This window comes from Gymnoscopelus braueri (genome assembly GCF_963280865.1).
Source record: "Gymnoscopelus braueri genome assembly, chromosome: 12".
Taxonomy (NCBI): domain Eukaryota; kingdom Metazoa; phylum Chordata; class Actinopteri; order Myctophiformes; family Myctophidae; genus Gymnoscopelus; species Gymnoscopelus braueri.
Genome location: NC_137614.1, coordinates 25,047,598 through 25,075,121, shown reverse-complemented (window position 1 = coordinate 25,075,121; position 27,524 = coordinate 25,047,598). Strand labels below are relative to the sequence as shown.

At 40.9% G+C, this 27,524-nt stretch overlaps 2 protein-coding genes across 3 annotated transcripts; one reads left to right on the top strand and one right to left on the bottom strand.

Moving 5' to 3' along the window:
- Window positions 1-1,185: 1,185 nt before the first annotated feature.
- cs (citrate synthase) lies at window positions 1,186-19,504 on the top strand. Its single transcript, XM_080445446.1, has 11 exons — window positions 1,186-1,357; window positions 12,110-12,160; window positions 12,429-12,536; window positions 13,469-13,534; window positions 13,800-13,931; window positions 14,039-14,227; window positions 14,354-14,553; window positions 15,795-15,924; window positions 16,058-16,159; window positions 16,605-16,814; window positions 17,205-19,504. The coding sequence occupies exons 1-11, from the start codon at window positions 1,307-1,309 to the stop codon at window positions 17,373-17,375; spliced, it is 1,410 nt and encodes a 469-aa protein (XP_080301572.1). The 5' UTR covers window positions 1,186-1,306; the 3' UTR covers window positions 17,376-19,504.
- Window positions 19,505-20,832: 1,328 nt separating this feature from the next.
- Window positions 20,833-27,238, bottom strand: coq10a (coenzyme Q10A). 2 transcript variants are annotated; one of them, XM_080444529.1, is made up of 6 exons: window positions 26,951-27,238; window positions 26,224-26,433; window positions 24,532-24,681; window positions 24,234-24,426; window positions 23,993-24,094; window positions 20,833-23,852 (listed from the first exon to the last, which is right to left on the bottom strand). In XM_080444529.1, exons 2-6 carry the CDS (start codon window positions 26,358-26,360, stop codon window positions 23,685-23,687), a joined length of 750 nt encoding a protein of 249 aa, XP_080300655.1. In that variant the 5' UTR covers window positions 26,361-26,433; window positions 26,951-27,238; the 3' UTR covers window positions 20,833-23,684. The 2 variants fall into 2 exon arrangements, with proteins under 2 accessions (XP_080300655.1, XP_080300656.1); XM_080444530.1 differs by having other exon boundaries at window positions 27,171-27,218.
- Window positions 27,239-27,524: the final 286 nt, after the last annotated feature.

Sequence of the window (27,524 nt, the reverse complement as noted above, 5' to 3'; positions counted from 1 at the left end):
CTCAAAATAATCAATAATGAGAAACTTTGCTCAATATTTTGAGACACTAATTAAAGCACTATAACATTTAATGAATAAAATTTAATTATTTCCAATCTGTATGGTAGCGTATGTTAATACAATATAACAATTGGGGTGGTTGTATTTAGTCTCCCTGCTCTTCTATTGAGACATTTAGATCGTGTCAAAGGTCATGTCTCACCTAGACACAGGATCAGACACGAATGTTGACCTGATGGTCAAGATTCAATTTATCCCCTGAGCAAGCAGGCAGGCTCTATTAGCTCAATGGTAAAAATGTCAAATCCGATAGAAGAGGAAAGTTACATAGTGCAGCATCTAGTCATTTTAATATTTTTTTAGAAAGTTTCTCATGATTTAAAAACAAATGCTGAATCTGTGCACAAGACAGAGTATCTGTCTAAACACTGAAAATACTTTTGTCACCATTGTGTGTGTGTGTGCGTGTGCGTGTGCGTGTGTGTGAACCGTGTAAACCTGACCTTAAATGCCATTAGACATTAGTCAAGGATTTATTTTTACAAACTTCCGGTGAAGAATTTCACTACAGCTAATTATATATGGTCCAACAGCTAACAGCTCACACATACACACACACACACAATACTACAATACACACAGCACAGGGGGTATTGTAGCCTATTGTTCTGTACAGTATGCTACTGTCTGCACTGTAGCATACTGTGTACATGTCACAGTTTAGTATAGATAGTATAGAGAAACACTTTTGCATTAGTACACAGAAATAGCCATTGCTATACAAGGCCCATTACTATTGTATTAGTCTTGTGTGTTGTGTTGTGATACAAACGTTTACACACTCGCCCTTGAACGTACAGTAGGCCTACTCTTTTTTTTACAGATAGTATAGACTGACAGGAAATGAGGAGAGAGAGATGGAGAGTGAGAGTGACACACAGCAAAGGTCGTCGTGATCGGGATTCAAACCCGCGACTTGCTGTCAGGCTGCTACGCCAGCCATTCCGGGCCTGGGCCTGCTCTGATCTCCAGTCAGAGACAGAGATAACGCTGTACTACAGTTAGCTGACCTCCAATCAACATTCTCCCCATAATCAGCCGGCCAATCAAAGTTCCCTTACGCGGTGACCACGCAACGCCGGCGTCGTCCAATCAACAACGGCGCTACTTGCGGGCCCGGATCCCTCTCTTCAACCTTCTGCTTTCTGGAGGCGAGGGCACCTTCAAGCAGCTCCGCGGCGCACTGGCACTGGCTCTCTGACTTCATTTATCCACCAGAGGAACCGACACCTTGACCACACACACCATGTCTTTTCTGTCTCTCAGCCGGCTAGCGCCGAAACTCCTTAATTCAAAGGTAAGAGGACTTCGATGTCACTTTATATGCCAACCTCTGTCGGCCGTGGAAGTTAGCTATAATAGCTTAGCCGGGCTAATTCAAGCTCCCCTGGTGTGTTTCGTCGTACGGCGGCGTCGCGTGCCGAAAACAGCCGATCTGCAAGCTCAGGGAGCGTCGCTTCCGCGACTCTCCGTGAGCTTGTATATCAGGCTATTTTCGGGGCTGAGTGACGAACGTTAGCTCGTATGCTAGCTAATGTTAGCGCTGTCAAGCACATTGTGTGTCAGCATATACTCCCCCGATTAAAGGGATTAGCTCTTAAAACTACAACATCCAGAGCAGTTTATAGACCAAAATTACCTTGTATTTATTGTGTTTATTTTTTGTAAAAGGTGACGGAGTTGTACAGCTGTAATACCGTTGTCTTACACTCGCTTGGTATGTGTTAGCCTGGCTGGCATTGTCATAGCCTGGTTGAATTCATGTCACTGGTCTATAACTAAACGTTACTACGTTGAATGTCCTCCTGTGTGTTGTATTGTTATGCAATGCTTAGGCTACATCCAGTGCCATATAAATACTACTCTTCCTGTCAAACAATAACGTTACCTGCTGCTTCCCTCTCTCTCCCCCTGCCTTGACCTTCACGTGAAAAATTGATGGTGATAACGTTATCTATCATTATGTTAATGTAATGATAACCCAGAGATAACTGTACAATAATTCGTTTATGACCTGTTAATATAGTCAATCCATAGAGAACCAATCTTATTTTTTCTTTATTACTTTGGCAAGGCTGGGTTCATATCACCCATTACAGACCAAATGCAAATGTTCCCATAACATTTTGCCAAATGTATAATGATCATCATTTAAAGGCTTATTAAGTACCTATTGACCTGTTTGGCTCCTACTTCAACTTGAGTGATAATAGTGAGTTTGATCTTTCTTGGCCTGAATGCATGCAACTCAATGTCATACTCCAGTGACCCAAGACTGCCTTAAACTCACACTCACAACACTGACCCTGGAGTCAACTTGTGCCTCTCACCAGACTAGGACTTTACTGTATGTAGTTCACCCTGTCAGCATCAGTGACTCAACACTTTGCTTCTCTGAACTCTTTACAGACTACTGGTGTGTACATACTTACTACCATATCAGTGCCACTGTCTGTAACGCTTATTCGTTTGAACCTTTCCCCGCCTATTGACTGTAATCTGTTCAGAAGCCTTATATGCAGGATTATTTGTTGTATTTATTACCAACAGCCTATAGTGACCAAATCCGTTCTCTTTGTTGCCAACTAATATTTGGTAAATATCATGACATGAGTTGAATGCCTAAGATGAAGTATTGCAACAACAAAATCACGTGATGCAGTGATTAACATATTTTGATCTTGAGAAGAATGTAAAGTGATGAAGTATTTATGATGTTCACACCCTTTCCTTGGTTACCTATCATTTTCTTTTGGAAAAGTTGAGCTCATTTTAGTGGAGTCGACTGCTTGCATTACGAAGCTGCAGGGCAGAAATTACAATTTAGAAATCAGCACCCCCACCCACAGAACACTTGGCCTAGGGTTATTTTTTCCCCCGTACAGACATACTGTGTTTTGTCACTACCAGAGAGCACTGCTCCAACTGCCAAGTCTATTTTCAATATAGTTTTAGCCTAAATTCTATGTTGTATCATGTGCAGTTTGTTTTTCTTTGTGTATAAAATGGGGTTTATGGTGAGGCCTTTGCACTTCTGGGAGTGATGTAATCTCACCCTTACCCCGGTCCCATCCCACAGGTGGTCAGGAGTGACCGGTTACTCGTGCTCTATATTTATAATCAGTATTACATAATCTCTTTCAGCTGTGTAGACAATCTGTAACTACGATGAAGTGAAATCATGGCTTTGTTTCTGTCGTGAACTGCCAAGAGCATAATCTACTCAACGCCACTTGTCAAATGTGATCTGCAGTCTGCACCTAGTGGGAGGAAAGCCAAACGTCTTCCTTGGCCCAGAAGCCACTCCTCCGTTCATTGACAGTGTCTCTAGTTTGACAGGGGAATCCTGTTTCAGTGGACTGGCAGCAGTAGGCTCAATTGCAGGTTCCTTCCATTTAGCTTTTGACATAATTCCTGGATGCTAGTCAAGTTCTTTTGTAGCAGATGCCAACCTCATTCGCTGTATACTAGACAGCCTTTTTAATGTTTTCTTACCTCTGAATTTGACTAAATCATATACTGTGTCATTTGGGTTAATAGCTGGTTACAGATTACAGTATGTTTATTTTTGCCCAATTGTCAATTGAACAAACATCTAGATTACTACGTGTCAAACTGTCTTTCTGTACTGTGTGCATGTGTCAACAGTATTCTGAAACTTTGGCTTGGAACTTTGATCGCAGTACAATTTGAGCTACAGTAGGTCTGTAGTCTATTTTTATCACAACCAGCAGTTTTGGCGTCAGCCATATGGATATGACATTTATAAACGGATACATTTGTCTAACTTATTTAAAGAGTCAAGCCTATGATGCTGATTTTGTTTTAGGTTTATTATTATTTTATTTTTTTGTCAGAAATGAGAGTGCAGAGAGACAGGAAACCAAGGGCAGAGAGAGGAGACGTGTAAGGCAAGACCAGAGTTGGATTCAAACTTGGGTCCTCACACTCACAAGCAGCATGTAGTCACCAGGCACCACCTATGATGACATTTCAACTCAGTCTTATTTTTGGGGTAAATGCTAGTAATTGTTGGGATGAAATTGATGGTGAAGTCCATATTCAATTGTGGTTATTCATACAGTGTTGCATTCATACAAATAGGATGTAAACAATCAATTCATTTTGTAACCGAGACTTAACATGTTTGTACTTGTTATTTAGGCTAAGTGGACAGCAAAGCTTTTCAGTCCAGGTATAAAGACCCTCATCCATATTTTTGGCCTTGTGCTGTGGCTTGACACATTTGAAGGTTTGCATTTAGTCAGTTAAATCCATCCACTGAATAAAAAAAACGAATGGAGAACGCCTGCTCACTCCTTGAACTGGACTTTCCCTTTGAAAGTTGTATTCTTTATTAAATTCACTAGATAATCACCTCAATCAGTGTAGAATGAGATATGTTGGGTTTTCACTTAAGCCTGGGGTTAGGGTTGTTGTTCAGTTAATTGTGTAGGTAATTGGTAATGTAGGTAATGCTTGGTACACATTATACAATCTTTATGTCAGAGACCATGTCAAATTTAAGGACTGCAGTTTCTGAATTTCGCTGCTCTTTCTGTCCTAAAGGGTGTCTAACTAGGAATCTCAGGGTGAGTAATTTCATGATTCCCTCATGACTTTTCACCACGATTCCAACCTTATTTAGCTGTGAGAGTAGGGCTGCATGATTTTGATAATTCTGATTATTTTTGCTGAATGCGTTGATCACTATTATTAATCACAATTGATGACGGTGTTTGGTGGAAGGAGATGATTTTATGTGTTTTTTAAATACCTTTGGTATTCATTGAGATTCTTGGTGTCATAATTATATTTTGTCAGATGGTATCTACTATCTAATTGTCTAATTATTATCTCCGCTAGGAGGGGGAGAGTGTTGCGATCGGGGATGTGTGTTTGTGTGTTGCTGTCCACAGCTAAGCTCTCAAACTACTGGACCGATACTAAACCGACTCTTTAAATAAGTTATAGTGCACGCTACGTCACTGACAGTGGGCCAAGAACCACAATTCCTGAAGGTTTATTAAACCATCAAATTTTTGTTGACTTAATATTCACACAGCACTAGGTCATGCCAGGTCATGGGATATACGTTCCACCAAGCTATGGAGTGGAACAAGCCAAACCGGCGCAAGCTTGTCTTATCTGGTGTTTGAGATCTACACTACTAACCAATTACAATTTTGCTGTTGAGAGATGCCGTCATAGTTTGGTGAAGTTCTGAGACTGCCACTTCTCAAGCCCTGGCCTGGAGAGTTTTGGGGCATTCTCCCTCACATTCTACTTAATCCTTGTGTATCTTTGAAATTTATTTTGGGAGTGAAAATATTAAATAAACTAACAAAGCCCATTTATTGATTAACACCAATACATTTAGAAACAAATCAGGACATGCCTTAGTTTAAGAAGAGACTTAAGTGAACAAACACCTCCTCAGCTTGAGACTGTAATCCCATGAAACTCAAGAACATTCAATCATGCAAGTTCAGTTCATACATATCCCTGAGTCGCTGCAGATCAGTTATACGCTCTCTGAATGTCATTCATAAAGCATGAATCTGCCTAAAGTAAAATAAAAACAATAACAATTAAAGTGCATTTTCCTGCACATTCAACTCAGTCTGAGCTGTCATATGTCAGTGAGAACGAAGGACATAGGTTGACAATGGATGTGCATCAAGACGGTAGAGACCAGTGTTGTAACAAAAGTTTTTTTTATTCCACTATCAAAGAACAGTGACAAACCAACACTTGGCTCGACACATTGGCTGCATAATACATGTTGTCAAAATGTTGTAAAAAAAAGTCAAATATTGACCAGATGCTTCGAAGACACTGTACAGACGCATACTACAGCTGACAACCGTCTCTCAGCTGTCCCTCCGGCATATGAGATACTACACTACAATCCAATTACAATATTGCTGTTGAGAGAAAGTTGCACTTTGGCGCAAGCCCATGATTGATTAACACCATTATATTAAAAAATATGACAATGACCCAAATTACACAAGTCTTAACATATATGTGCGTGCCATGCACATTAAGCTCAGTTCGAGCTGTCGTCAGTCAGAAAGAATGATGGCCCATAGATTGACAATGGAGAGGAAATAAATCTACCATATTGTGCAAATACATGAATGAATAATATTACATTATTAGGGGTGTTCCGATCAGGTTTTGTTTTTGGTCCGATCACCAATGTTTTTCCTCACGATTGGCCAAATTCCAATTTTTCACTTTAATATTTCCTTATTATTAAAGCTGCATGTGTGTGTAGGGGGGGGGGCTATCTGGGCATGTCGCAAAGTAATATTATACGTCTGACTACTTAACTCATTGAGTGCCATTAACGTGTTTCACGTGTTTTAGCGCTATGGTGCAACGTGCCATTAACTCATTCACTGCCACAATTATTGCTGGCCGCGTTTGCCCACTGCCAGAGATTTTTCATTTAAAAAAAAAAGTACTCAGGAGCCGAGATACAGAATTTTTAAGTTTTAAGTTAACAAGGAAGTGGATGGGAGTGTAGATCTTTAAACAATCATATCTCCTTGGTCTTTGGGTCAAATTTGAAAAAAAAACTAAAAAAAAAAAAAAAAAAAAAAAATATTTTTTTTCAAAAAAAAAAAATTACGTTTTTTACGTCAGTGGCAGGATTGGTAAACGGGACAAATTACGTTTTTTACGTCAGTGGCAGTGAATGAGTTAACGTGTTTCACATGTTTTTGAAAAAATAGAAAAAAAATAATAATAATCTTCCTGAACCCAAGATATCATTATCTGAAGATTTGCAGCTCCATCCACTCCTTGTTTAACTTATAACTGAAAAAGGCTGTATCTCGCTTCCTAAGCACTTTTGTTTTACTACATTTTTAATTTTAATAAAAATTGTAATGGCCAGAAATAGATATTAACTAGAAAAAGTGCTCCTCGGAGCACAGGTCTCCGCCAGGTCAGGTAGGTTATTGTGGCCTCCTGGTGGCGCTATAATAGGCCAATGTGAAAAGGGTGACATTTGCTCCTCAACATAGTGTGAATGTGCGTGCAGTTTGACCGCAATCGGACGCTGCGTTCATGATTTGCGGCATTTTGTTCAAAACAAGCCACTACTGCAAACTTTAGATGTCAATCTTAGTCAATCAGGATGGAATATGAAAAATCAAACACCGTCTTGATCACATGACTATAGAGATCATGTGTACCGATTTGCGTGAAATTTCGATAAAATCGGAAGGAGTAATATTAATTTTTTTTTTAATATAAGTCGGCCACCTGGTGGCGCTATAAAAGGCAGATGTGAAAAATGCATGCCAAAGGTTTTTCCTTGACCTCTAGTCTAGGGAGTGCGCTTACAAAGTTTTGCACAGATCGGTGCAGTTATAGGTAAAAACACGAATCGGCCTGTTATAGCGCCACCATGGGGCTGATTAGAAAATTCTTCCTCGGCATAGTGGAAATATACGTGCAAAATTTCAAGGAAATTGCATGCTGTGTTTATGATTTGAGGCATTTTGTTCAAAACGGAGCACTCCTACAAACTTTGGAAGCCATTTTTAGCCAATCAGGATGGAATATACACGAATCCACGGGGCGCTGCCCTGCGCGCAGCCCTTGCTGCGGTGTCAACACTCCGCGGACGCGACACCGCAGCAATGGCCGCCTACAGGCAGCGCGCCTGTGGATTCGTCTATAGATAATCTGAAAGACCAGTTTCGTTTAATGACTATAGAGATACTGTGTACCGATTTGCGGGATCTTTGGACAAAATCTGTAGGAGTACTGTCAAAAAATATTTTTTGCACAAATCGGCCTCCTGGTGGCACTAAAAAAGGCCCATGTGAAAAATTTGGGGCAGAGGTTCTGCTGTGGCATCCAGGGAGTGTGTGTGCACAGTTTCACTGCGAGCAAGCCAACGGTGCCGGAGATTAGCTGTCCACAGACAGAATGACGGATGGACACACGGACACACGGACGGACGGACGGACGGACGGACGGACGGACGGACGGACGGACGGACAGGGGGCAAAACATACTCTCTCGCCATGCCTTTCGGCCTGGCGGAGACAATAATTATGGCACTCAATGAGTTAACCAGTGCTGCTTGGTCATTAAAGATATATTTTTGGGATCGGGTAAATTACTGATCACCGATCGTGTCATTTGGAATTAAAATAAGTCGATTTAAATAGGTGGCCAGTTGATCGGAGCACCTAACATTATATCCATTCCATTACCCTTTGTGATGGACAAAATTCATATAACAATCATTGTGGTATTGATTAATTTAATGTACTTACAATTCTGACTTGGTGTGACAAAGACATTCCATGCTCTTAAGCATACAACTCTCTCAAACAGGTGAACAACAGCTGATTCCCAGAGAACCTTTTTCTGTGTCAGTTCCTTGCCAACAAGTTGTTTCACACCAATCTATTTAAACTGTATGTTCCCCTAAAGTGCCAATAAGGGTATGCTGTAAGTAACTATTGGGGTGAGCTATACAATAGGCCCATGCCCATGTGAGGAGTTACCATGTTGCCTCTGTGTACTGCTCCTGCCTGTATAAATATGTGGGTGAGATTGGTGCTGCGGGGGTGCTGGGGGAGCTCTGGAGGGAGACGCTAGTCTCTCTCTGCTGTGATGAGATCTACAATAAAGTATGAAGTTTGATTCCTGACATTGCAGTCCTGCATCTTCCTGATCTGTTTAACTTACTTAATGTAACATCAAAAGCTGCCATAACACCTTGCAAAACAGTGACTGACTCTGTAATGAATTTAGCTCTTTGAATTGTTTAACACACCCCTGAAACATTTTGACTTTGACATTAAACTGCAGAAGTGACTAAGTTAACAAAACATGGTGGTAGTTTGAGAGTGCTGTGTTCCATACAATTATTGTTTGTGTGAAATGCTGGTGTTTCGGTGACTCTCGCTGTCCCTCCGTGTCTCTCACTCACTCCCTGCCTCACTCTTTTTTTGCCATGGATGCTAATCGACGGCCTGATTGCCTAGAAAAGGCTTGGTGTGTAGAGGCCTTTACCTCTCATTCATTCTCACTGCTGTTGCTGCCACAAACGTAAATGCCTCATTGACCAGTGGTGCCGCACGTCAACACTACCCCCGTATTATGTGGAGAAACTTGTCATAACTCCAATGAAAGAATTATGCCTGAGTTGGATAAAAGTACCTGGGACTAAAACTTTTTCCCCCCCTGTTTTGTAACATATTGTTACTATCTATGTAACATTTTGGTATGAAAATGTATTTATTTAACCACATCCTATATCATAACTACATGTCTGACATTTCTAACAAACAAAAAAAGCAGACTGCATTAGAAGGCACGGCTCTCCCCACAAAATATGGCGGCTGCGATGATGCATCGCTCCAATGAACCGTAGTGGCTAATGGGGTATCTACGTTTGTATATTATCTATGGTTGCTGCTATGACACCTTAATTTCCATCCAAGAAAGGTTTATCTTATCTTAACACCACACAGGTCAGTATGACACTCCCAGTGTCATACTTAATGACTGGTCGTGTGCATGCGCTTTGATTTTCTTAGGATATGTAAATGAAGGCTAAAACCAAAAGTCATGTAGTCTGTTGTGTGAACATGAATGACTAAAGTGCTTTTGAACAGGGCATACTAATAATTTGCAGATCAGTTGTTTGAATGAATGACTACAGCCCTGTTAGACCTTTCTGGTAGTTTGATGAAAGTGGACACCAATTGATTGATTGATGTACTTTTATTTAGTAAGACATGAGAATATCAGTACGATGGAAGTACAAATTCACAATACAAGGTCTACTAAACTGGAAGACTCATTAAGCACTGAGCTTGTTTAAGATGAGAACCCCATGCACACAAATCATGATGACATAAGAGACAGATATACACACTACTATACAGAATGTCATACAATCAGCTTACAGGTTACTGGTATGAAGAGTGAAAAAATATATACAAAAGAAGAAAATGAAAGAGGGGGGGGGGGTAGGTTAAGACTTAGACAGGGGCCATTTTCGAATTGCAGCATCCTGTTGGTGTATCTTTAGGGCAGTTTTGAAAGTGAGTAGGGTTTTACACTCCTTTACTCCTTTTGGTAGGGCATTCCACATTTTTGATGAATAGCATGAGAACGAGTTCATTCCCTTAGTTGAGCCAAATCTGGGTTGAACATGATTTGTGGAGCTGCCTCTGGTGTTATGATCATGGACTTGATTAACATTTTGGAAGTATTTTGACAAATACAGGGGGATCCCAATGTTGTGGTGTATCTTGAAGACCAGGCCCATAGCAAGTTGCTGTACTCTGTCCTCAACCCTAAGCCATCCAATCCTAGCAAAATGAGCAGGGGTTAGATGGGTTTTGTGATTGAGGCCAAGAAGTAGCCTTACAAGTTTGTTTTGGGATGTTTGGAGCCTTGTTTTTAAGGCCTTGGAGGTGTTGTGATACCATGAAGTGCATGCATAATCATAATGACCTTGAATGAGGGCCCCTGCAAGAATCTTCAGATGGATGTCATTACAGCTAATAATGTGCAGTTCTTTCATGGCAGCAGTGTAACTATGGATCACGTATATTGTTCAGCACGATCATTGCCCCATAATCTAGTGTTTGTCCAAGAAATGGTTCTGCTAACATGAGTTTGAATTTGGCTTACTCTAGTGGCCTGACAATCACCATGTCTACAATTGAACCCCTGTGGGATCCTGTATCACAAAGGATGGAGTGGAATGAGCTACTGGGAGTAGACAGCTGCTACCAGCCAACATAGAACTGAAAATAGTATGGAGTCAATAAAGGCCAGCATCCTCATTTAACTCTTTTGATCTTGTAGAGTCAATACCCTAAGAAGTCCCTAAAGTCAATTTTAAGGGCTGTATCAGGAAAAGGATGATTTGTTGCGCTGTCTTAAGGCGGTTACACACCGGCGTTCCGAATAATTAAAAGACGCTTTTTTCGCGAAACTGGTGTGGAAGCTTGCATTGACTTTATAAGGTTTTAAAAAAAAACGTATTATTCGCATGAAAATAAAATCGCCCCGGTGTGTAAGGACCTTTATTGTTGTATTGTTTTATTGGATCTTGTTTAGTCGATACACTTATTTGTTTTAGCTCCTGCTCATTTGATTTTGCTATTTTTGTCTCATCTGTTTAAGGAAATAGGTAGCTGATATAATGCACTTTTACCTTAGTGCTAGGTATACTCTTGGTTGCTTGTTTTTGCATAAAATGCACTTAAGACTTCTGGTGATTAGTAGTTTTCGTTCCCTACCTATGTTGAATGCACTTATTGTAAGTCGCTTTGGATAAAAGTGTCTGCTAAATGACTGTAATGTCGATAATCTATAATCTACTATCTTGTTTACTTGCCCTCCTTTGCACCGTTCATTTGTTGCATATTGCATCAGACCTGTATTGACTGTATACTTTCCTTTTCAAAATAAACGTGCCGCTTAATCCAGACTTAACCCATTAAAACCAGGAAAGCATCTGTGTCATTTTAGATTTGACATATATAGCAACATACGTTTTTCAGAAAACTCTTAGGATTTAGAACAGTGGTTCTCAAAAATAGCAGATATACAAGCTCACAGCGCGTCGCTATTTTTGAAATTTTTTGAAACATCTTTAAAGTGTTTGAATGATTTTGACAAACAAATCTTCTCTTCTGGCGGGGTCCCTGGCACAAAACATTTTCAGATGGGGGGGTGGGGGTCCGCAGCTAAATGTATATCATTTTGGGGGTCCTTGACAGGAAAAAATTTGAGAACCACTGATTTGGAAGGCATTTGTAGAATTGGCCTCAAGTCAAGGTTAAGGTGAACACTATAGCTCAATATATCTGGAATAATATTTACCATGATGTGCTTATGCATCTCTGAATGAAGGCTATAAGGATGTTGTGACTCTGACAATCCAAGGTGGTTTAGAGATGTTCTTTTCACTGCAGGCTATTGGCCTAGAATTACAACTGTGCTCTTTGTTTTGTCCCTTTCTTACCAAAAACTTGTTTTGTCTTTCCTTTAGAATGCCACTGGTGTCCTTGTTGCTGCCAGACATGCCAGCGCATCAAGTACTGTGAGTCTATATCAAAGTCAAAGAACATCAAGTTCTTCAGTCTTTTGTTTGTGCTTAATGTGAGATGGTAGAAATTATCATTTTAATAACATAATTTGATGAATATATTAACAAAACATCCTGGGCCTTTCATTCGTCTAGCAAATAATTAATAATAAAGCAAGTAAATCTTAAGCCAGATATTTATATAAAGCTTATTTATTTAAATGTGTGTAAAATAAGGTAATAAATGGGTGTAACAAATGTGTACATTTCTGTATTTGTCCAGAATCTGAAGGATGTTCTGTCAGACCTTGTCCCCAAAGAACAGACCAGGATCAAGAACTTCAAACAGCAGTATGGCAAAACCAACATCGGACAGATTACTGTTGACATGGTAACTCTTTAACTCAATTTGGTGTTTGTTAAAATCAGAAAGGTTTTTCCCGTTGAGGGATGTTTTGGAATAACTTTCATTTTAGAGGCTTCTAGTTTGAAGGTCTAGCAAAATTCTCACAGATGTTTGATGATAAACCGGGTATTGTGAGGTAGACTAATATCTGTCTACACACCCGTCTTGGACTGTCATACCATTTACCGTGTCAGGTTTCACTGCTCAGACCTTTCCTGGAGTCACAATATGACATTGCAATGTTGAGTGTGACTGGCTAACTGAGGTGTTTTTAGCTCTCAAACTAGAACACACACACACACACACACACACACACACACACACACACACACACACACACACACACACACACACACACACAGTGTCAGCTGATCCTTTTTCCACTACAACTCTGGAATTGTTTTAGGTAAACTTTATGGCCGTAGCCTCTTCTGTCCACGTGGTTGTTTTTAATGGACCTACAGTACAGAAGGCAATTATCTTTGAGTAATTTGGTGTCACTGCACACAATGCAGTTAAGCATGTGGGTACTGGGTATGCTTGGTATTTTTATTTCTTCAGTGTAAAGGTCTGCGGGAGCATGCGGGAGCATGACGAGCATGACGAATAAACAATCTGAAATTATGTCTGTGAATATTTCACATCAAACTATTTATTTGGTGAGGCCTCTTTCATACAGGTTTATTTTTTTATTTGAGGTGAAAAATCAACCTAGTTTTAAAAAAACATTGTCACTTTATTAATATGAATTAATCACACAAAATAAACGCCCCCGGTGTGTAAGGAACCTAATTGTTATTCAAATTGATCAACACACCTGACAAGTGATGTTGTGTAACCATAAATCAATGACTATTTAATAGTTGATTCTACCGCAGCCTAGATGGATTATAATTTTTGTATGTTTTATTTTGTAGGTCTATGGTGGGATGAGGGGAATGAAGGGTCTGGTGTATGAGACTTCAGTGCTGGATCCTGATGAGGTGTGTATACCAATACTGAAACCTAACAGGAAAAAGAACACATGCTATATATCGCAAATATTTTTTATTTTGAACACTCCTCACCCCTGGCAGATAATCAGACTGTATAGGCACTTAGCTAAATTACTCTTGGATTGATTATCTAGATTGCATTCCGTTCTTAGAGGTTGAAGAATAACCGCTTTTAGTGTCAGTGGCCTCATTCGTCACATGTCTTGCTGGTATACTGCCACATGAAGTGACCTCTGTTCTCATTGGTGTACAGGGAATCCGTTTCCGGGGCTACAGCATTCCAGAATGTCAAGAACTGTTGCCCAAAGGCCCAGGAGGTCAGGAGCCACTGCCTGAGGGCCTCTTCTGGCTGCTTATCACCGGGCAGGTGCCCACCGAGGAGCAGGTGAGAAGGCATCAATGGTCATGGAAAGAGCTGTAGCACTATAAATGGTGGGTTAAATCAGGGAAATTCCTCCAGCTGACCTGGTATGTGTCTTGTCTGTGCTTTAGGTGAGCTGGGTGTCAAAAGAATGGGCCAAGAGAGCAGCTCTCCCGTCTCATGTTGTCACCATGCTGGATAACTTCCCCACAAACCTGCACCCCATGTCTCAGTTCAGTGCCGCTATCACAGCTCTGAACAGCGAGAGCAGCTTTGCCCGGGCCTATTCCGAGGGTGTCAACAAGGCAAAGTACTGGGAGGTACAGAACCTATTCCATCTTGTATACTTAATACATTCCTTTGTAATGATTCAGTCTGTATTTGGTCCTTCTTGCTGGTCACACCCCATTTGCCATCTTTATTAATCAACCTCCTGGTTCATCTAGTTTGTCTATGAAGATTCCATGGATTTGATTGCCAAGTTGCCCTGCGTCGCCGCCAAGATCTACCGCAACCTGTACCGTGAAGGCAGCAGCATTGGAGCCATTGACTCCAACCTAGACTGGTCCCACAATTTCACCAACATGCTGGGCTACACCGATGCCCAGTTCACTGAGCTCATGAGACTCTACCTCACTATCCACAGGTATGACACCCATTCCTAACATGCAGTACCTCAGTTCGAGCAAGCCAACAAGCGACATTGAATAGCTTGCAATACACTCATCTGAACCTGTTCTAACCAGCCCCATGTGTTACGGAAGAATGCCAGTGACGTTTGGCCTGCTTGAGAAATCAGCCACTCTATGTTTGCGACATTTGGTGGGCTTGGGGTAGGGAAACTGGAGAATGTTGAATTACAGGTTTTTCAGGCAGCTGGACACGTGGGATATTAGCTGCATTGTCCCGTCAAGAGAAAATAATGTCCTTCACCACTACATTAAATGACTACAGAACATTATCACTATTCTGTTATACTATGGCACTTGGATACGGTTTCCACAGTTTGAGATAGATAGACCTTAAATAATATATCTACAGCCTGATGGGGCTTTGAAGCCCGTGAAATACAGAGGCACACAGTGTTTCCCCTTGGATGAAGTTGTAACAGCGGAGCTGAATCTTGCTCACAACTCGTATACTAATAATAATCTTCATAAGAGTTAAGCGGCAGCGCTCACAAATCTGGAGCGGTGGCATCCAGCTGTTAAATGCATATAGGGAAAACACGGCACAGCTGGTGGGACATTTGCTTCAGGAACCTACAGTGTATTCAGACAGAAGCTCATCTCAGCCCCTCATCTCATCTACTCCACCACAACATCAGACAGTATACAGCAGGACAATTTTCTGTGTTCCCGCCTCAAGCTTGCTTGCTTGCTTGTTATGTTAGGAACTTAGTGAACTTTGAAGGAAACACATTTCCACCTGAGTGGTTTCACTGCAAATAGGGAGGGATTACAGCTGTAACAGCATATTGAATGATACTCTAGGGTGTAAGGCCACATTAGTACTACTTGACACTTTCTGAATCAGTGAACAAATCCAACAATGCACCCTTCAGACACAGGCTTGCCAGGAGGCTGCAGCGCTTGGCTGCAAGCCCAGCCCCCACCCTGCCCCATATCAGTGAGTCATAGGATAATGGGTAACGCTGCCCTCTAGTGTCCATATTATGTATGCGATACTATAATAAAGTTCACTGGTTTCTCTGAAAACAATCAAATCCGCACAGGAAGGTGTGCAGATTTTAATGTTATAGTTTTGATGTATCTTTGTGACGCCTTTTTAATGCTCTGAAAACAATGTCTTTGCTCTGAGAACAGATTTATAACAATCTGTTAGGAGATTTTCGTTGCCTTAACCAGCCTCTCTCCCCTGTCTCAGTGACCATGAGGGAGGCAATGTCAGTGCCCACACAAGCCACCTGGTGGGCAGTGCCCTGTCTGACCCCTACCTGTCCTTCAGCGCAGCTATGAATGGCCTGGCCGGTCCTCTGCATGGCCTTGCCAATCAGGTTTGTACTAAACTGAAAAACAGGCCAAACATAAGGGATGTAATGTGACAGTGTTGGTTGAGGATGATAATGTTGTATTTGGTTTCAATGTCTAAACTTTGCTCTGATGTGGAATCCCTTCTACATCCTGCAGGAGGTGCTGGTGTGGCTGACAGCTCTGCAGAAGGAGCTTGGTGGAGAAGTGTCTGATGAGAAGATGAGGGATTACATCTGGAACACACTCAAGTCTGGCAGGGTAAAGTGGCACCTAGTATCAAATTCCACTATGAAACATTACAGCCTACCCGTAATAGAATTTCAGCGTACGGACAATTTATGCTTTGCACGACAAGTGTCACGATGAAAGTGTGTAATGGAGGACCACCTCAGAGGGTGTCGTGTACCTCTGGAAAATTAAGGCTAATAGACGCCTTCATAAAATGTTGCGTTCTCTTGATTATTTTTTTTTAAGACGCTCAGAGATGCACCAGACTACATAACACTTATTTACATATTTGGGGAACAACGTGAGACATGTAGTGTGACTCGTCATTTGACACTTTCAAAAGCATAAATTGACCTTAAGTCTCATGACAGGACATCTCTGCTACCCTGTCTTGGTTTAAGTAGAATACCCTGCTCTTCTGTCATCACAGCCAATACGGTTTGTGCTCAATTTTCCCCCCATCCATCTGACGCAGGTTGTGCCAGGCTATGGCCATGCTGTCCTGAGGAAGACTGACCCACGTTACACCTGTCAGCAAGAGTTTGCCCTGAAGCACCTGCCCAACGATCCCTTGTTCAAGATGGTGGCTCAGCTCTATAAGATTGTTCCCAATGTCCTGCTGGAGCAAGGCAAGGCAAAGAACCCTTGGCCCAACGTGGATGCCCACAGCGGAGTGCTGCTGCAGGTAAGAAAACGGGTGGTGGTGAGACTTGAGGATCATTTAACCCATTAAGGCCTGAGGTTCAGTTTTCTGAAAATACTTATGTTTCTATGTCAGTGGTGCTCAAACTTTTTCATGTCAAGGACCCCCAAAAAGATATGTATTTGGCCGCAGACCATGTTTATATTCAAAGATTTGCACACATTTTCGCTATTTAAAAAAATTGCAGATCTACAAGCTGTATATCTGCTATTTTGTAATAGCCAAAGAAAACTTAAAAAATCACACGGATGCGTTTCCCGGTCTTAATGGGTTAAACAAGCTAGCTATCGTAGACTAAATTTTAATACTTTTTTAGGAAAAAGATTTTCTTCTCATCCTGACCTGCCTTCTCTCTGTCCCCTGTCTATGCAGTACTATGGAATGACCGAGATGAATTACTACACTGTGTTGTTTGGCGTCTCCCGAGCCCTGGGTGTGCTCGCCCAGTTGGTGTGGAGCAGAGCCCTGGGATTCCCCTTGGAGCGCCCCAAGTCCATGAGCACTGATGGATTGATGGGTTTGGTGGGGGCTAAGTCAGGCTGAAGAACAGGTCGATGGGTGTGGGGGGTTAGTGTAAAGGGAGATAAAGGAAGAAGTATCACACACATCAGACAAAAGATGACCCCTGTCCTTCCCAACCCCAGGGAAATGGGATTCAAAGACAGTACGCTTTTAATCTCAATTTAAAAAAGGGCCTTTCAAATATTCACGCTGGTAGTGTTAAAGTGTGTTGGGTTTCACATCGAAAAGTTTTCACACCATGCCTCCAACTATGGATGATGAAAAGTGAAAAGGCCATACACACTTTTCCCCTAATAGGCTTAGGCTCACTCAATGTACTATGAAAAGGTCAGAAATTATTATTAAGATTTGTTCCTGATGTTCAGTGTAGTGTCTTCTCTTTGGGCACTGGATGGAAAATACAAATTGGAGGCGGCAATGGCATTCAAAGGGAATTTGGGGGGGAGGGTGAATGACACTTCAATTGTATCATCAAGTTAAAAGCTACAGAACAAGTTACTAATCATCTGACTCGACTGTTGCTGCTTTTGGCTCATACTGTGGTTTTTCTGTCTTGTAGATTATTCCCCCCAAAAAAAATCTCTTTATTTTTTCATGCAAAACTGATAATAACATAGGTTCTTCTATGCAATTTCCCCAGACATTGTCCCACCCAGAATATCACTCCCAGTATGAACACTCCATTTTAGGTCCCCCCCACTTAATAATTTACACATTCAGGATAATGAAAATAAGTTAAAAGATACTGCCCCTTTAAATCTTTGATCTCCCCCTTCTCTCCAACTTTACTGTATAATTATTTTTCTTGACCAATCACCTCTATGATCAAAATGACTTTCCTTTAAAAATATAAACAATTTCCCCTACTTTTCTCAATTTACCTTTTCAAATCTTCAGTGGGTCTTGACCTCAATGGGTGCTCCAAAAAGCCATCAGAATAAGCATAACTGTACAGCAACAGAATGTTAGAGGGATTGAAGGATGATATAATTTGCTAACAGTGAAGGCTTAAGAGCAAGCTTGAATAAAAGTGGGCAGCCGGAGCCCATCTTATTTGTTGAGGTCCCGTCTTATTTTGGTGTGTGGTTATTTAATCCCCAGACGAAAGCGCTTCAGTCATCAACTACTACTCCAAAATGAGCACTTGCTAGATTGGATTCCCTAATACTAATTCGTATCTGTAGTAAACCCAGGTTGATTTAGTGCGATTTTTATGCAGGGTTTGGGTGTTTAAATATGTATAAACCTATACTGTAGTCTTTGGTGGGAACTCATTTTGTGGTTTTATTTATACTTTGTGTACATAGGTATATATATGTGTATAGCTTGAATGTATGAGCGCTACTCAAAAAAGTTGCTTGTATAACCAACCACAATAATTACCTAGATTAAACCATCTGTGTAATGTCCAGCCTCAGTTATCACTGGGACATGTTAACTTTTTCTGCTGTTTTGAAAACGATGAACAAACCTATATTGCAGCTATCTTGTATATATAGTGATTTCTTGCCTAGCTCTCTGGCCTTAGCTGGTGCTGTTTATTGCAGGTGTTTAATTTGAATGTTTCAAGCTTGCTCTTAAGCCTGCATTATCCTTGGTTGCTTGCGGGTGTCAAGCACCGGAAATGGCAGATGTACAAGCTCACGTGTTTTAATGTGTTGTGAACTTGTAGATCAGCTATTTTCAGCGGGAGACGCCTGCGTGCAACCAAGTATAAATTAAGCCCTACGTCTGTAGCCGCTTCACCCATGCTGTAGCTCCCTGCTTTGTCCACACTCCATTTTGTGTAGTTTAAGCTGGACCTTTCATCCTGCTGCAACTCAAATTTCTTTTCCATGTTAGTTGGTAAATCTTTTGCATCACCATGCCTTGCTTCCTTCTCCCTAGCAGCTTTATTGGGTCTGTGTTTATATTATTCTGTTACTGTTCCATGTGGTTGGGCTTTAGAATATCTAGTTATTTTGATCATAGAGGAGAATAAAGGTTGTACTGTACATGATAGCTGATGGAATTTGTTGCAGATGGATTCATCAGAAGGAAGGAAAAAAAAACATTGGGAATGGGGCTGGATGGGTCAAATGGGCAAGAAGTGCTTGGCAGAGGAAATACAGGAAAACTTAAACAAGGAAAAATAAAAGTTTTTATTAACACGTATTGTCTCATTTTCTTCAAGGTATAGAAAAGTCGACAATGTGTAGAGCAGCTCTTACTGGTGGTTCTAAAATGTCATGCATGTCCGATACCTATGCAACACCTACACGCAGCAAAGACAAAGTTGTCATTTGGTCTGTTAGATTTTTAAGCCCAACATATATGTTGGTTGTAAATACTGTGAAGTGGAAAAAGCAGCGCAGTGCTGCACGTTTTACCCTTGAAAATTTCCGGCAAGTGACACAGTCGCATGACGAAGTACAAATTTGACTTTGGGTAAAGTTACAACCTCAGAAGACGCATGACCTGTTACATGAGCTCACACTCAACTGGCTGTGAACCCTATTGAGGGAATACAACATGCCATTTGTTTGACCACACAGATTTGAACAGTTTAGTAGGGTGCACTAGTCACAATGGAGTGTCACCAGTACCATTTTAGTACTAGTCTGACATGGTGACTACTTTCACAATTTCACCAGTTACTGTACATTGTGGTGTTTACATTTTACGTTGATATTAAACTTACCACAAACTAAAAAGAGTGGAGACTTGAATTTTATGGCCATTGGCATGATCAAATGGGAAGATGGCCCAAGTGCCTGTCCCATGTGATGTTATTAATATCTGGCCCACATACCATTACCCCACTCTGGTTTCTTGTGCTTCGGCTGCCCTTGGAAAGGGGTGCATCTCCCACTCTGTCACTACACTGGGAGTAGATTCACACAACCCACAAGTGTCTCCCATTGATGCAATTACTGCATGCATGATATTGCAGACAAAAACAATGTGCTTATACTGACAGTGTTCCTTCAATAAGTAGTACAGACCAAATTCTTCCAAATTGGGTCAGTACACAATTTACAATTTTGCTAGTCATGCTGGGAATTTTACATTACTGATGCACTCAAACATCTTGCAAATGTGCACAGAAAAAATCCAATCCATTTTACATGTTTATTTAAATGATCTGAATCTGAATAAAATGTATTATGAAGTGATTACATTATTTCTTGTACTTTCAACCTTCAGACCAGAATTTCTCATGCATGTTTCTAATGATATATAATGTATAAAGATGTGTATGTGTGGGTTTGCCTTGGATTTACTTTTTGGCATATCAAAAAACACCACAATCCAAGCATTATTGCCGAAATGACCACACCACATTTTTCATATCATATGCTTTTATATTGTAGAACAGGCTTCAACATTTTATTGTATTATATATTACTTAAAAACAATATATTCAATTCAAATAACAGCATATAAGCCTTTGAGTAAATCTTATCAATATTTCACTCGGATTGAGATTCACAGAAAGTGCCACTCGCATATTTTTAATACACAATATTGTACATGCACTGTTAAAATACACTGCCCCTTCATTTGTGTAGCCTCCTTGCTCATAGCCTTGAACATACAGAACATGAGCTGGCATACAATGAATCTGCTATTATGAGGAAGACCTATAGTTAAAATGACCTCTTCCATTGCCCTTTACCATATGACATCAGAAATGTCAAATACAATCAATCACTCCCTTTTGTAGTTAAAGAAATGTACATCCCATTAGGAAGCAGTCACACTAACAATACCAAGGTGGTGTGATTTTGTGTTAGAACAAATGAGAAATAGCTATATATATCCAGTCTCCAGCACTTTACAGAAAATACTTTTTCAGGTCTGGGAACCAATTTCATCCAATCAGAAGAGAGGACTCGTGGAGGATACATAAAAACATGTGAAATTGGAAAACTAACTTGGAACTGGACCACAAGCGGATGAGTGGTCTTTGTGGGGTTCTCTCTCCTGACAACATTTATTTTCCTGTTACTAGAGCTGGAGACTCTTTATCATTGATTACCATCAGGAGAATATACAGTAGAACTTTAACTTTTTAACAAACTTTATTTTAACCAAATCATTTACAGCACCTTTAAAATAAATATGTTCACCTCTACTCAATTACATTCATGCTTCATAAATTAATCAAGTAACAATTCAAAAACATAATGAAGCAAAAAACCCTTTGGGATATTGTTAATGTTTTATTTTACAGCCCATAATGTAAACCAACCATTTACTGGCAGTGTACATGATAGAAAGTATGGCTAAAGGGGAAGGAAAACCTAGTCTTATTTCATAGCTTTCGTTTCGGATTCCCTTGAAAACTACAAAGGGGTATAAACATGGCAGGTGGCCTAAGACTGACCTACACTGTGACGTAAGCACGGCAGCTGCAGCTAATTAAATTAATAATGGGTCATGGGTGTGTTAGATATACATGTACCAATGTGCAAGCATTGACAATACTGTTGACTACTGTCCATGCTAGCACATCGGCAGACAAATATCCAACACACCCCTCGTTAATGTCATTAAGCTGCATTGCTTACAAACCTGCCACATTCATCCTTTTGTAATGTTTAACCTGTAGGCACAAACTACAAAATCGGACTAGGGTTTCATGCACCTTTATTACTGTACATTAATACTTTCTGCTTGTGTTCTTGACACAAATGCACGCCTGCTTACATAAAACAGCATTGGGAAGGTTCCTTTCAGAATCTCTACTACAGTACAGATTCAGAATACAGTACAGGAACCAACTGATTACTAGAACATGGCGATGCATTTACATTAATTTGAATAACTGTCGCCAATTTATACAGCATCATGTAGAAAGACCATTGACCTTTTCCAGAGAATGAGAAATTATCTACAACAATTTTAACCACTTGAACCCCAGATCCCTATTCTGGGGGGAACATTAGCCAACAATCGACAGATCTACAAGCTCACATCATGTCACGATGCAACTCATTGCAAGCTTGTAGATTGACCATTTGGGGCCAACAGGGCCAACTCAGGTCCAGTTTATAAAGTGGTTAAGTAAGTGTATCTACATAAACAGGTAACCAGCCATCACTGGTAAGAAGTCCCATTTTATTTTTGAAATACTCCACCACTCTGTCCATTACATACCAGGTGGTTTACAATTGTTTGAAAATAATTCCAGTGACGATTGTTACATTAGATTAAAATTTCAACGATAGATAATTGTGCTGGGCTGTAAAATAAGACATTACTGCAATCAGACCAAGTCTCAATATCCAAAGCTCGTCTTCACAGCCTAATGCGGTCAAATTAAAGCTTACTTTTAGGTCAATTGAAGCACAATTGCAACCCATTAAATTGAAAATGACCCCTTTCCCTCTGCAAAAATCAACACTTGAATAATATTCTCACAGCACACGGTGGGCGGGATGGAAGGAGAACTGTCCTTTTTGGCACATTTAATATGTATAAACCAAAATAAATAATTTAATCCCAGCACCAATGCTGCATAAATTGAATGGATGGATAAAATGTTTTTTTTTGTTTACCAGTTTGCATTGATTCCAGTGGTAATGAGACAATATATTAAAACTACCACTTAATAAAAATAAAATAAAGTCAGACATATTCTTTTCTAATGGTTATTATAAGTGACGGCCAGTACTGAACCAAAACAGAAAATCAGAGTTGACAACCTAAACTGATAAGAATATGTTATAATAAGCGATTGGCATGTAAATCCCTTACAATGGCATGTTGAATAATAAAACCTTGAACCTAGTCAACGGCCAAACACCCAACCCTATCAGCACAAAGCTTTAAAAGGGTCACCATGCCTATTGTCAAAGTCAATCTTGTACACTACCACTGTACTGTCCATTCATCAGATCGACAATAGATAACTCACTGCCATTGGTATTGTGATGTTGTATGATGCCGTATGTTTAACATAAACAAACTTCAACTGCAAATGAGCAAGCAGCAACACAAGGTTCCTCTTCCAAAGAAGGTCCCTGGAGTGGAGGTAGATGGAAACTATACAGACTGAATAGAAGGCGAGTATCAACAATTTGCTATGTTGTGTGATGTTGCGTGATATATAGGTAGATGCAAAAATAAGCGTAACCATACTGTAGTTATCCTCCCCATAATGCTCACGTTTGGGTGGTCCCACTGTGCGTCTTCGTTTTGATGAAGTTCTGTGGCAACCAGGTGGTGATGGTGGAGGTGAATGCGAGGAGGGACTGTCTGAGCGGAGTCATGCAGACAAATGTGTACAAGGGGGATAACGGTCGGTATGATGTAAGGCTAGAGGAGGACATGCGGTGGCAAGCCTCACGTCTGGTGCACCTCATGAAACATCAGCTCCCGTGGGATACGAGTCTCTGGGCCGTAAAGCTTGCCGGCTCGTTTATGGAAGGCAGTGACATTTGTCTTTACTACCTCGTCAAAGAACACAGTGGCTAACTGGGAGTGGATCAAGGAGCGGAACTCGAAGGAGATCTGTTTAAGATAGGACAGAATTCATCAAAGAGAATCAATATTTAGTATAAAATGACAGAAGGGAGATAATAGCTTTAATACTACTTTTGTAAACCGAGGACAAATAAAGCAACAACAGACAATGAATCTAGCCTACTCACAGAAAAGTCCACAGTGCAAGTGCGCGGATACCCAGGAATGCCAGGGCTGAAGCGCCATATCGTCTCCAGATGATTGAAGAGTTTTCCATCGGTACAAACTGCCTGAATACACCAAAACCACAAACTCTTACTGCATTATGTTAATGAGAAACTCTGCATTACGACTGTTTTACGGAACACAACACATGAGATATTCATTCACGGGATAGTCAACTTCACTGATACTAACAATGGCACTTACTTTGACTAGATGGGGTCGGACACTAGTGATCATAGATGTGTATCTTTCTACCACTGGTGGGAAGCCCACTTCAAGTTGTGCTTTGGAATGGCCTGGTCTTTTCATGACGGTCTGAGACTTCTTGCACCATGGCACAAAGTGCTTGTAATCATCCACATTGTTCACCACATCATACATCTCCAGCATGGAGTACCTATGACAGTCAATATAGAGTGATGCAGAACAGTAAGACTCTGTACATTCTAATTGTAATTTCAAGAATAACTGCTGTTATTTGACCTGTACTGTGATGAATTACCCAAGTATCCTACGCTCCGAATACTCCTTCCTTTTGTTGGTGAAGCCCATGAAGCTTCTGCTTTGAGGAGCAGCTGTCATCTTGTCCCAGTCCTGAAGGCAAAGCACTCTGGGAGTTCTGGTCATCAGAATGCCGCATGATGACAAATGTCTAAAAGTGAACAGGAAAAGTCAAATAAACCATGTTCTGGAACCAGTACCACCCACCATATCCCCCATGACAAAAAACAACCCATTACATTCTAGCTCCCTTTACCTCAGTCAAAGGCATAGATTACAAACAGGTCCAGCAGGGAACAGAAGGCCCCTGCTGTGTTTCAGAGCATGCTGGTATTTTCTGAGTAGTGGCCAGCATACTGTATGAATGGCATGTAATGTGACACCCTCTCATAGGCTACTAGTACTTCCACCACTTAAAAGAGCTTCTAATAAATGGCTCCTGGAAGCTGACTCACACGCTAATAATTGCTGCCCAACACGTCTATAATATATAAGAAGCAGGGCTGCCTACAATTAGCCTGGTAAAGCCCCTCCCTCCGGAAAATCTCATTTCTATTTGATTTCAGGAAGGAGTCTGGCCTGAAGACTTGTCTGGGCGTTTCTAGCCCGTTCACCAAATGGACGAGCCTATCAGCGTCGTCGCTCATCGTTCTGTGATTGACAGCGACAGTTGGCCAATCAGGTGGCGAGTTCGAGTGAGCCCGAATGGGACCGAGTGCAGCCGACAAAAATGGAACGAGCCGCCATTGTTTCTGTGGGCAGTTAAACTTTTTACTTTCGGTTTTAAAACGCTCTCAAACTTCTTTTTTGAGGCACGGAATTTACTTTTAAGATATCGTTTGGATAGAATTTAGTTTAACTTAATATATGTGGTCAATTAATCATGACAGAGCCTATTTAAAAATTACATTTTTGAGAACCGGCAGGGGCGGGCAGGCAACCTATTTTGGGCATGGCCGTCTCAAAAGTCCCGTTGCGTCACATTAGTCTGGAAGTGGTAAAAATGCACTGGCTGAAGTGGGACACTGCTGATTGGCTGAAGGGGTTGTCAGTCAACGGTATTACTCCCGCCCAACTCCAGCCCACAGCCAAAATTGCAGAATGGGCGATCATGCCAGAGTCACTCCTGAAATAAATTACAAATGAGATTTCCGGAGGGAGGGTTTACCAGGCTAGCCTACAATTCCTTTGCAGTTCAACTGGAGACCGTGTAATTAACAAAGTAATCAAGATAATTACAGCCAAACAAAAATCTATTAAGTGGGGTGGTTCTGTAATAATAATAATAATAATATCTCAAATTTATACAGCGATTTTCTAAGTACCCAAAGATGCTTTACATGGGGGGGGGGGGATAATTAACAACAAAAAGAAAATCAACTTTATTAGGAAAAACTGTGGAACAGTAAAACAGGGGGGGGTGTGCAGTTAGCTGGGGAAAGCCATATTGAAGAGGTGGGTTTTGAGAGGATTGGCGGATGGGGGCTTCTCTGTGGTATTGGGGGGTGCATTCCATAGGGTTGGGGCAGCAAAAGAAAAAGCCCCATCGCCCCAGGTATGGCACTTGGTCTTGGGGACCTCCTGGAGGTTGGCGTTACCAAGAAGACCAGCATCTACCGTTGCAGTCACAATTGAATATTTCACTGGGAAGATTTGTTAAAAAACTGTTCCAGTGGCAGCATGTGGATCTCACCTGATGTTTTGTCTCATGCGTTCTCTGGTACACACTGGTCGACAGCATCGAGGGGAGCCCACTGTGGCAATCTCCAGAAACTCACTGAATGTTCTCACACCCATAGGTAACCGCCTGGCACTGGTCGAGACTGCCATCAAAACAACCACAGGTTCAGGTCTTCAGCAGAGAAACCAGTCTGATCCAGGACCAGGTTGTGGGATACAGAGTCTGTGAAACAAAATGTGATTTTAACTAATTGACACACAGTAACAGTTATGACATACAGCAACCGTTGAAGTTAAACTAGCTGACATACAATAACAGAGTCAGTTAAACTAGGTGGCATACAATGGTAGTTTACATTCAACTAGGTGACAATGACATACGGTAACAGCTGTAAGTTAAACTATGTGACACACAGTAACAGTTTTAAACTAGATGGCATACAGTAATAGACTAGATTACATAATGTCACAGATCAAGTTAAACTAGGTGACATTCAGAAACAGATCAAATTGAAATAGACATGCATTACAACTAACAGTTTTTAAGTTCAACTAGGAGGTGACATACAGTAACAGCTAAAGTTATATAAACTTACTAGGGTGACACACACACACAGTAACGGTTTATGTTAAACTAAGGTGACACACAGTAACAGTAGCAGTTTCAGTTCAACTAGGTGACCAACATTAACACATTTCGTTAACCTAGGTGACACACACTAGTAAACTCGATGACATACAGTAACAGATGACAGTCAGTCCAACGTAACGCGGTGACCCTGGCGCCAGAGCTCCAGTGCTACATCTAGCTGCTAACGTTAGATTCCAGAAGAACAACAAGTTCCAATACACGCGACCTATCGGGCCGCCGTCCTAGTAATTTGTCGAGGCCCCTTATTTCATTCCATGGCTGTAAAACACGCAAAGATTAGGTCGAATGTACGACATTTGCAGCATTACGTCTTGAGTGTTTGTCAAGGCTTTAACAAACTCGACCTTCTGCGGCTGTGAAAAGAAATGCCGGGCGGCGATGGAGGCCAGCGTTGCCAGTTTGTGTGAGAGAAATAAGCAACCAACCAACCAGACGCAGGCCTGTGGAAACAAGCCCAAAAGAAGCCACATGAGCTATTTTTGAAACATTCTAACAACTCAAATTTGGTAAGGGAGTCCCTGGCACAAAACATTTTCAGATGGGGGTTAGGGGACAAATACATATTAATTTGGGGGTCCTTGATATGAAAAAAATTGAGAACCACTGGTTTAAATTATATATATATATATATATATATATATATATATATATATATATATATA

Coding starts and splice junctions, on each gene's coding strand:
- cs (XM_080445446.1), top strand. CDS start 1,307: ATGTCTTTTCTGTCTCTCAGCCGGCTAGCGCCGAAACTCCTTAATTCA. Junction 13,932..14,038: donor AGGTGCCCACCGAGGAGCAG/GTGAGAAGGCAT, acceptor TCTGTGCTTTAG/GTGAGCTGGGTGTCAAAAGA. Junction 14,228..14,353: donor ACAAGGCAAAGTACTGGGAG/GTACAGAACCTA, acceptor TGGTTCATCTAG/TTTGTCTATGAAGATTCCAT.
- coq10a (XM_080444529.1), bottom strand. CDS start 26,360: ATGGCAGTCTCGACCAGTGCCAGGCGGTTACCTATGGGTGTGAGAACA. Junction 24,427..24,531: donor TCGGAGCGTAGGATACTTGG/GTAATTCATCAC, acceptor TGACTGTCATAG/GTACTCCATGCTGGAGATGT. Junction 24,095..24,233: donor TCCGACCCCATCTAGTCAAA/GTAAGTGCCATT, acceptor TGGTGTATTCAG/GCAGTTTGTACCGATGGAAA.